Source organism: Colossoma macropomum, unplaced genomic scaffold, assembly GCF_904425465.1.
Source record: "Colossoma macropomum unplaced genomic scaffold, Colossoma_macropomum, whole genome shotgun sequence".
In the NCBI taxonomy this organism is placed as follows: domain Eukaryota; kingdom Metazoa; phylum Chordata; class Actinopteri; order Characiformes; family Serrasalmidae; genus Colossoma; species Colossoma macropomum.
Window position 1 is genome coordinate 18542970 of NW_023494792.1, and position 10760 is coordinate 18553729.

At 39.9% G+C, this 10760-nt stretch overlaps 1 protein-coding gene across 1 annotated transcript; it reads left to right on the forward strand.

Annotated features, from left to right (window-relative positions):
* Window positions 1–207: 207 nt before the first annotated feature.
* On the forward strand, window positions 208–4695 carry avpr1aa (arginine vasopressin receptor 1Aa). Its single transcript, XM_036576370.1, has 2 exons — window positions 208–1956; window positions 3094–4695. Exons 1-2 carry the CDS (start codon window positions 1086–1088, stop codon window positions 3384–3386), a joined length of 1164 nt encoding a protein of 387 aa, XP_036432263.1. The 5' UTR covers window positions 208–1085; the 3' UTR covers window positions 3387–4695.
* Window positions 4696–10760: the final 6065 nt, after the last annotated feature.

Consider the following 10760-nt stretch of genomic DNA (forward strand, 5'->3'; position numbering starts at 1 on the left):
TCTATTAGGTTTTTTGGTTTGTTGTGTTTTTCCTCATCTTTGTAATCTCAGCTGTCTGATTTTAACTGTTGACATCTTCTCTGGGCAGAAGTGCCTCTGCTGAGCAGATACATGCCTTATAGTGAAGGGTGCTGCAATGTTTATGTTTATGTGAATCCAGCTTTCTGATTGATTGCTATTGTTTTGCATCAGGGTGGATGTGTTGGGCTATATAGCGGGTGATGTCTCCACTTCTGTCAGGAATTGGCCATAGCCAGCCTTATGTGATGACACTGAAGGACATTAGAGCATTTTAAAATTCTATCTATGAAATTGGCCTTCCCACCTTGTGTGTACGGGTGTGGGTGTGTGTGTGTGTGTGTGTGGACCAGGTTTTTGCCACATTGTGGGCACCAAAACATGTTCATGCACTTACATTGTGGGGACCTTTCAAACTGGTCCCCACTATGTAAATCATAAAATTTTAAGGCTGGAGTAAGGTTAAGCTTAGTATTAAGATTAGGCTAGTCTTAGTTCTGGTTAAGTCTCCAGGAAATGAATGGAAGTCCATGTAATGGCCCCACAATTCACAGAAAGAAGACTGTGTGTGTATGTGCTGATCCCACTCCTGCCCTGGCCACAGTTATAATCTTTCAGTTCACTCACGTTCGCCAGTCATTGCGTTGATATACATTTTATTCGTGGAACGGAACTGAATCAAATAAGTACAGACCACTATTTCTCCAGTGACGAGTAAACTGAAACCTGAAATCTAAACTTGATTGTAAACTTATGCACTGACCCACCCTGCTGGGTCTAAAGGCGGGTGCGGACACTCCCCCGTCCCCTGTGCTGGGTGCAGTTTCGCCCCTGCGCTCTGACTGGCTGCCCGCTGGTGGGTAGGAGCTCCGCTGCTCCAGCGCGTTTATAGCACTCAGGAGCGCGCGCCACAGAGAAGGAGAGGAGCGCGCGCAAAACATCTGGAAGCAAAGAGCGCGCAGCAGCAGCAGCAGCCCGAGAATGCCCTGAAGGTCCACGCCAGGAATGAGCTCATACTCACTAACCCATCACCGCGTTCACCTCGGAGCCCCGCTTTCTTCTCCTCCATGATCCACTCCTCGAACTCCACGATGGGGCGCGCGGACAACGCCTCCGCGCCCACCAACGCGAGCGACCCGTTCGGCCGTAACGAGGAGGTGGCCAAGCTGGAGATCACCGTGCTGAGCTTGACGTTCGTGGTGGCCGTGATCGGCAACGTGAGCGTGCTGGCCGCCGTGTACAACACGAAGAAGAAGACGTCGCGCATGCACCTGTTCATCAAGCACCTGAGCCTGGCCGACCTGGTGGTCGCCTTCTTCCAGGTGCTGCCGCAGCTCTGCTGGGAGGTCACGTTCCGCTTCACCGGACCCGACCTGCTGTGCCGGCTCGTCAAGCACCTGCAGGTGCTCGGCATGTTCGCCTCCACCTACATGATGGTCATGATGACGGTGGACCGCTACATCGCCATCTGCCACCCGCTGAAGACCCTGCAGCAGCCCACGCGGCGCGCCTACGCCATGATCGGCGCCACGTGGGCCAGCAGCCTGGTGCTGAGCGCGCCGCAGGCCTTCATCTTCTCCCTGAGCGAGATCCACAACGGCTCGGGCGTCTACGACTGCTGGGGCCACTTCATCGAGCCGTGGGGCATCCGCGCATACGTCACCTGGATCACCGTGGGCATCTTCCTCGTGCCCGTGCTCGTGCTCATGCTCTGCTACGGCTTCATCTGCCACAGCATCTGGAGGAACATCAAGTGCAAGACCAGGAGGAACGGGCTGGTGGGCAAGAGCTCGGTGAGCGGCGTCAGCACCATCAGCAGAGCTAAGCTGAGGACCGTGAAGATGACGCTGGTGATCGTGCTGGCGTACATCGTGTGCTGGGCGCCTTTCTTCATCGTGCAGATGTGGTCGGTGTGGGACGTGAACTTTAGCTGGCATGGTACGTGAACTATATATATATATATATATATAGAGAGAGAGAGAGAGAGAGAGAGAAAGAGAGAAAGAGAGAAAGTGCTACTGGTAGGAAAATAAGCAAAATAAGCATTTATATTTTAAGGTGCTCTGTGAAACAGGATAGGCACTCTTCTTAAATAAAAAAGCCTTTATTTTAACATTAATGCAAAGATTAAACGTCTCTCAATGCGTTATGTTTTTGGCCATAAATTAACTTAGTCACTGAATTCAACATTGGAGATTCTACAGTGTATAAAATAACTGGTTCTTCTAATTGAAGGGCTTCATTCCAAAATGCATTATAGACCCCTTTCAGTGATTTTCCTTCTTGTTTTCATGACATGTTGTTGGGAGTGAGCTTTACATATATAAGAAATATCAATGCCATGTTATGATTAATATCAGCTTTATTAGAGGAATAATAATGTGTTTTCATTATACATCAGCCCTTATTCTTTTCAAAACTCTTATAAAACTTATATCCAAAACTGTTACAAATGAATACACAGCGCACCAAAAATATTGTCTGGAAAGTATAAAAGCCTAATGTATGTATCCTCTCTGTCCCTGTCTGATTAGTCAGTGAATAATAAGGTCAATTAGGTAAATAAAGCCTGTTTGTGTAGATACGGAGGTCACTGTGATGTGATAGTTGTGTATGATGCATAGGCTGTCAGTGGAGGACAGCTGGTGAGCATAAAATGCTCCTTAAAATTCCCCACAGGCTTAGACGGAATTTGGACGCTCCTTCTCTCCTTCTTTCATGTCATTAGCTGCAAGCGAAATTAAACAAAACAAATGGCCACAGTCAGGGAAGTATTTCTATCCCATACATAACGGTTCCACCCTGCTGTAGTTGTGATCAACTGTGACTGCAAACCAGATTCTAATGATGTTATTTGCTCTCTATAAACAAACAAACAAACAAACAAATGAATGAATGAATGAATGAATGAATGAATAAATAAATAAATAAATAAATAGTTGTTGGTGTTGTTATCTCAGTAATAATAATAATAATAATAATAATAATAATAATAATAACAATAATTTTGAATTGCTCTTCATATAAGTAGTTCACCTCATCTCCTTTTATGTCTCCTCTTCACTGCACACCCAGATTCAGAGAACACCGCAGTGACTCTGTCGGCGCTGCTTGCGAGTCTGAACAGCTGTTGTAACCCCTGGATCTACATGATATTCAGCGGGCACCTCCTCCACGACTTCGCACACTGCTTTCCCTGCTACCCCAAAATACAGCACAAGTTCAAGAAAGAAGACTCAGACAGCAGCTTACGCAGAACCACAATACTGACTAAACTCCCTAACCGGAGCCCCACCTGTAGTCTGGGCAACTGGAGAGACCTTGATCAAGCCCCTAAAGCTGACCAGTCCACTCCGCTGGAAACATGACATTGTTCGTTGCCTCTGGGACTGAGAATATTGTCGTGTTGTCACAGCAGGGGCACATTTAAGGTGGTGTTGTTTTTTAAAGTCTAGTGGAGACTAAACTGAGAAGGCTGTGCAGTAAATCTCGAGTGTGGCAAAAAGCACAATAGTCATGATCACCAAACACAAGGTTTTTCCGCTGATAAGTGCCCATTTATGGGCAGGCATGGGATTTATCTGGGCTCCAGTAAGCCTGCAGGACCCTTTCAATGCCAGTAAAAATCCTGGAGCCAAGGACCAAGTCAGCTCTGCTATTCTGAGAATGGGAGTGAGTCTAAGTCAATAGATGACACTTTAGAAAAATTTGAATTCATGTTGCACAAAACTGAAAAAGTAAAAGAATGTATAGCAGGACAGATGATCAAATATGCATTGTCTTGTTTTTAAATCACTGCAGAGGGGATAAGAAGATGAAAGGATGAGCCCATGAGAAAACTGTCAGCTGTGAGCTGGAACTCAATGTTCATGTTGCTCTGAGAATTGCTGGTTGTTTACAAGGTTAGACGTGGTCACCTGGGTCAATAACCAAGTTTGAGGTGTTAGCAGATCTCTCTCTCTCTCCCTCTCTCTCTCTCTGCCCCTCTCTGTCTTTCTCTCCCCCTCTTTCTCTCTCTCTCACAGAACTTCTATACAAATTAAAGGAAACTTTTCCTTTTCCACCACATCTGTCTCTGCCCTGGCTAAGTTGACTCAGGCCTTTATTGGTTTTTAAATCATTCGTTTTTTACTATCTCCCATTCCAGCATCATCTATGCATTACTTCTGGTTACAAAACTAACTGACGTAATGTGAACACAGATGAGTCAAGGCATCTTTATTTGAGTAAACTCAAATAAAATGATTATCTTACTTTAAGACACTGTTTACAGTTAAGCTGATGTTTTCACTATGTTTTCCAGGGAGAATGTCCTGGGGATTATGATTGTAAAATCATCAAATATACATTAGCCCTGGATATGGACTTTTATTAGGAGATTTGACAGTTGTATCAGTTATAACACGATTTAAAAGCTGTTGTTGATGTACATATTGGATCTGTAAATAAATAGCCTACACAATTGCGACAAATGGAATGTTGTTTTTCTGTATATCAGATGTTGTGTTTGTATGAAATTATGTTGTCAGAAGTGTCCCATTTTTCGATGTTATCTGGATGATATAGTACAGCTCAAAGTGTTATTGATGCAGTGTCTGTTGCCTGTAATCGATTATTGCACCACTTCCCATGCATATTGATGTATCCATGTGCAAAAATCCAATAAACCACTCCGTGAAACGTCCTTTTGGATGTGCTTTTCTCAGCGTTGTGAAACAGAGTTAGCCATTGCCAGAGTTGTCCTCATTCTGGAAAGAAGAGTTAAATGTTATGGTCGCTTTTTTGATTGCTTTAAGCACTCTTTAACACTCACAATCTGGGACTGTCAAACTCCATTTCATTACTGTTCCCAGTGGAGGAAACATGTGGTACTGTAGAGTGGATGCAGCAGCACTCGGAATACTTTGACAGCAGTCAGTGTTTTTCTCAGATCTCACAATGGCTGATCAACATTTGATGCAGAATATTCAGAAAACACTGGCCTGAATAAATACAGACCTTTGTCTACAACTACCACCACCTTCCAGTATCCCACATTTCCAAGAATAGCCTGACAGTCTTCCTGTTTCTCTCACAAATTTCCTTTTTCCCAAATTAACCATGAGCTTATTCTCAACTTGCTATGATTGCACTGCCATGAGTCCAGGGAGCTGGGAAGAGCAGAGGCAGCTGTGCACGTCTGGACTTTGTGAATGTGTGCGCATACATGCAGGCGAATGGGAACGTGCGCACGAGAGAGAAAGAAAGAGGAGAAGTACAGTGGTGTAGTCTTGTCTGAAGAATTCGATATATATAATGACTATAGCTGCCTATACTCATGCACTTTTTATATACATAAACACCATTATGGGTATATAGTAACAATAATGACTGTTCTAAAAAGAAAGGTTCACCACTTTTAACATAGAACAGCAGCAAACACAATTGCAGACAGACAATAAATGCAATGAAAACAATATTATACAATACACTCTCCTGTACAATATACAATAACTACATACATACAACTATACAACCATTAAGCAAAGGTCAATAGAGAGTTGCCATTGAACAAATGGGTGGGGAAAATAGACCAACTGTTGGTGCCCAGCAGCAATAATCATTGTGCATGTATTATTATCAGTGCACTGATAATTAATAATAGTCTTAATAGTCTTAGCTCTAATGAAGAGCTAAAGAAACAAACTTTGAACACCAAGCACGTCTTGACCAATCAGCTATCCTTTTTTTCCAACCTGTTAAAGAAGATTTTCTCTTGTGCAGATATTTAATAAAGTGGTGAATTTAAGAAAAAGAACAATGTTTTAATGATAGACAGAAAAACATTTCAGAACTTTTGTTCTTCTTCTCAGAAGTCTTAAATGTGAACATTGATATGACATTACAATAAATACAGTAAAAGGTAATAAGAATTCTTTTTTAATATTCATTTTTATTAAAATCTTGCCATGGAGAATACAGTTAGAAGAACACAGGTCTGGTTAATGACTTCTCTCTCTTCACTGCAGCTATTAGACAGATTTTATTAAATTCCATCAGCAGCACCTGATTTCATTTCATGAAGAGGATTGATTAGCTGAAGCAGTATTGTATAACTGTAAATGCTGAACTTCCTCGAAAAAAGGTCTGGAGATGATTGAACAAACACCCTAACGCACATCAAATCACAATGTATTGTGTATTTGTTTATTTATAAATACTTCCTAAATGCTCAGATAAACAGCTTTACATATCATTTTGTGAGATGATTAAAACTTTTGCACAGTACTGGGTACCTAGGACTCTTCAGTACTGTGATGTTGATGCAGTGTCTGTATAGCGGGCACTGACCAGAATTAATATCAGCCAAATAAAACCCAGTGTCTACTGATAAAATCGTAGAGAAAATGTCAATACACAGCTGTAGAGAATTCTCATATTGTGGACAGTTCTCATATCAATAGGTGGAGTATGATTGTTATAGATGGAGCTACATGAATGATTGGATGATCCCCAAAGGTCAGCAGCACTGTCTGCCAGACTCAATATATGACATGGCTAACAAATTTTGATCCAGTGTTCATGAAACTTTTTTTTTGTCTTTTCCAAAACGTTTACAAATAACTGGCAGCACATTTACATTCAGGCAGGTTAATACCTCCACTAAGTGTTTTCTAATTAACTTAGAAAGAGGTTAGTGACCTCCAGTCTCTAGCACTCTATAAGTGGCAGTACATTTCATTTCAGTTCACACATTGCTCGATGCCTTGCTGTTAGAAGAAATACATTCTCTTATCAGATTTTGGCTCATTCTCTATCACTGATGAAAACATCACTGTTAGCTTCAGTAGCTTGCAGTAGAGGTGGGCGATATGGAGAAAACATAATATCACAATTCTTTATAAAATTATCTTCATACATGATATGTAATGATATTCACTGAGCTGCACTAAATCTGAAATAAAAACAGGACTAAATATTCTCTCTTTTCAATTAAACATGCATATAGAAGTACTGACAATGCCCATAATATGCTGTGAAAAGCATATTGTGGTGTAATTCATTGCAATAGCGATAAGTGTTGTCATATTACCCACCCCTAACCTACTGATGATAGTCCCTGTGGTGTCTTCCAATAAGTAGAGCACTCGGCTCAGGGGTTCCCATAGTCTGTCATGGAAATCTAACACTTGAAGGGTTTGTAAATTAATGAGTTAAATCAAGTGTGCTAGAAGTTATGCACATTTTTGTTTCAGTTAATTCATCATATTTCTTTCATGTTGTCGCTGTCCAAAGAAAACCATGTATCTCCATTTTCGTCATTTTTTATTTTTCTACACCATGTTAACACGCCAGCTGTCCTTTACGCTGTGTGTTAACCTACATTGAAAGGTAAGAGTGTCTTTGCCTGCTCCTGTAAAGTTACTATTTTAGAGATACTTGTTTTTCTTTGGCCAGTGATGATATATAAGATCTCACATACAGTACAGTCTGGCCATGACTGTCTAATCATTGGTAATTTTTTAGTTCCTAAAAGCAAATTTTAGAGGTTTTCTAGAGGGAATTAGAGCATCACAGGGCCTGCACCATTGCTCAGGTGTGTGTGCGGGGGTGGGGGGCAGGTTGGGGGAGGTGGTCTATGTAAGTCTTTTTGAGAAATGGTTCATTAGGCTAGTCTGTTATCAGCATTTCCCTCCTCCATTACTGACCCTAATAAAATCCAGGCATCAAACCCCACAGTCAGTCAGTTTCAGCAACAAACAAAGTAAAGCTAATGAGATTTAGGCTATGCTATTCGCCAAGTACTCAATTCCAAGTATTCTGAAGTCACAGTCTCTGATTTCAGAATAATCTGTGGAAGTTATTGTTTGTTAAAAAAATGATTGAATTGATTGCAGTGGTCTTCTCTTTTAGACCCCTGTAATCAAGCATGCGCTTGTGAAGTCAGGGCTTGATTATATTCCATTAAACAAATTTTATAAATCACTGATTCTCTCTATTGAATGAAAGTTCTTATTGTGTGCGCTATTTTATTGACTGTTCTCTGGGCCCGAGGCTGGACAAAACCTATACGCTATTCACATTTCACTGCTCAGCCTATTGTTCAAGAACAAAGGCTACAGCACGTCTCAGTTTTCAAGCCTTTGTTCCTAGAACTCAGCACATAGAACAGGAAAATTGCTGTCAGATCACTTTGGCTCTTGGTCTTGTAAGGTAAAGTTGAAACAGAGAGCAAAATGTAAGTCAGAAAGATCGCAGACTACTTTAATCCCAGGGAAAGATGAGATGGAAGGTAAGGCAGAAAAATGCAGAGGGATTGCAGAGGAATCCTTTATCTGAAACGGGGAAAAGATTTCAAAAACAGGCTTCACTCTCAAGTGTTTGACTTACAACTCATCATTTGCACAGTTTGTACAAGTTATGAAGTCAGACATGGATTAGGCTAAGTTCTTTATTGTCAGTGCACAAACAGAGCCATGCATTTCCAAAACAAACACTTTTTCATATAAAATGTTGACTTCAGTTAGTGCTTTTATGACAATCATTGTTTTTATTTCTATCCAGTATTAAAGTTTCTTATTAAAATTGTTCAATGATGTAATTCAGCAGTGTCGATCATTATTTTCCCTTAAAGACCCTGGAGAACCTATATGAATGTTTTCTTTCTAAATAGATTAATTGTCCCTTACAAAAAGAAGTTTATTCAAGTGTGCTATTAGTGTACTTCTTTTGAACTAAATACAAGTGAGTGTGGCTCTCAGGTTACTTTTTAATGTACTTATCAAAGATATATTAGACAAAATTATGCTAATGTATACTTGGCTTATACCGACAAGTATGCAGAAAGGTTTAAGTATACTTAGCCTATACTTGTACTTATACATATACTTGTACATACACATAGTGGTATATACTAACATTTTTCAGTTTTTGACATAATTTGAAAATGCATGTTGCCCTTTTTATTGTGTGTAAATTTCATGATATATGGACTAAAAGAAACGGCCCAAAATGACTTGGAAAAAAGTCTAGTTCTATTGATTTATATTAAAAGTACAGTAGGTTTGTGGCCTGTACCTGTAATTATTTTAGAATATAAAATATATAATATGAAATATGCTTTCATAAACTAAAAAGTGGGCTAGAATATATATAACCAGTACATATAAGTTCACTTATAGTGTATTTCAAGGTGTAGTTAAAGTACAAAATAAAACTTAGATGTAAACTAGCTGTGCACTCACTTTTTTCAGTCCCAAAAAGTACGGAAACAGTACACTAATAAGTATACTACTAGAACATTGATATAAGTATGCGTACTACATAAAGTATACCTGGGAAATATATTGGAATTTTACTTAAGTTTACTTAAGTTAAATTAACTTTAAGTATGCTTTTTTTGTCAGGTTTGCTATCTTGGCCACACAACATATATGTGCAAAGTATGAACTATTCATCATTTTTCAGCATCCACTAAAGAGCCAGTATATTTTTGCAAAATTCTTCCTTTTTGGTGTAAACTGGGTGGTCCTAATCTTGGGTAAAGCTTGTGTAAGCATTACCTCACCAGTTACAAGCTGCGTTGTCCCATCCATACAGCTTTAACACAACTGTATTCCCCCTGTTCTCACACTCTCCTAGTCTGAACAACTCAGCTCACGAAAGCTAATGGTAGTGCAAAAGCTAACCTAGCATATGTAACTGCGCTATCATATTAGTTTGTCTATCTACACATTCATTCATTCGTTTGTCCAGTCGGCCATGTCATCATTCCTTACGGATACATCCAGCTGTAAAGTGAAAAACAACCTAACCCTCTTGAAGACATCACCTTATAAAAGCTGAATAATGTCTTTAGTGAGCCATAGAGACAGCAGGGTTAGTTTACAACACCACCTGCATATGTTGGAACAAAACGTGTATCTCTGTTTTTGTCTTTTTCCCTTTTCTGATAGAACTTGAAAACACCAGCTGCCCTTTACATTGTGTGAAAGTTTAATGATGAATGGACCAATAGAAAAGGTCCAAAATGTGTTTTTTCTTTTTTTACTCAAATTTTGCTGTTTGCTGGACGGTTCATATAACACCCGACTTTAGCATCATACAATCATACAGACAAAGAAAAACAGTACATTAACAGTAGCTTCTTAGAAACAACTTTTTGTTCCTGATATGAACTCCCTTGCCTTGAATATAAAAATCAGATTTTACGGTGATTTGTGGCTACATGGAAATAGTGCCTGACAGATTCTCTTCTGCTCATCTCATCTGCAGTCCGACTCGGTGAGGGAAACATGTCGGAAACTCAGTGTAAAATTTCAGGCTGTTCTCCATTTTGTTTTTCATGAAAGATATATTCATAAAGTGGAGATGTTGAGACAGATGGATATGTCACACCTTCAGGATTTCATAGCAGGAACTGTTCAAAGATCTGAAGTGACAGACTAATGCTCTTCAAAGCAGAAGATCAATCTCATCGGATAATTGCATTTGGAACTACCTGTGGAATTTCAATGTAATAAATGGTTTTTAAAAGATAATGTCCAAAGTTCATTTCAGTTTCAGAGCGTTCCTGCACATTTAAGAATGTGTGCCAAGGTAGAGATAAATACTAACTCAGACACAGAGTAATCAGTCTGTTAAAATGCCACTCATCCAAGCAGATTTACTGTGTAATAAAGGATTCTTATGTGCTGCTAGGAGTGTTTAATTAAATCCATAAACAGACTGCGCATATTTGTATGATGAACTCATCAGTTTCT

Coding starts and splice junctions, on each gene's coding strand:
- avpr1aa (XM_036576370.1), top strand. CDS start 1,086: ATGATCCACTCCTCGAACTCCACGATGGGGCGCGCGGACAACGCCTCC. Junction 1,957..3,093: donor CGTGAACTTTAGCTGGCATG/GTACGTGAACTA, acceptor CTGCACACCCAG/ATTCAGAGAACACCGCAGTG.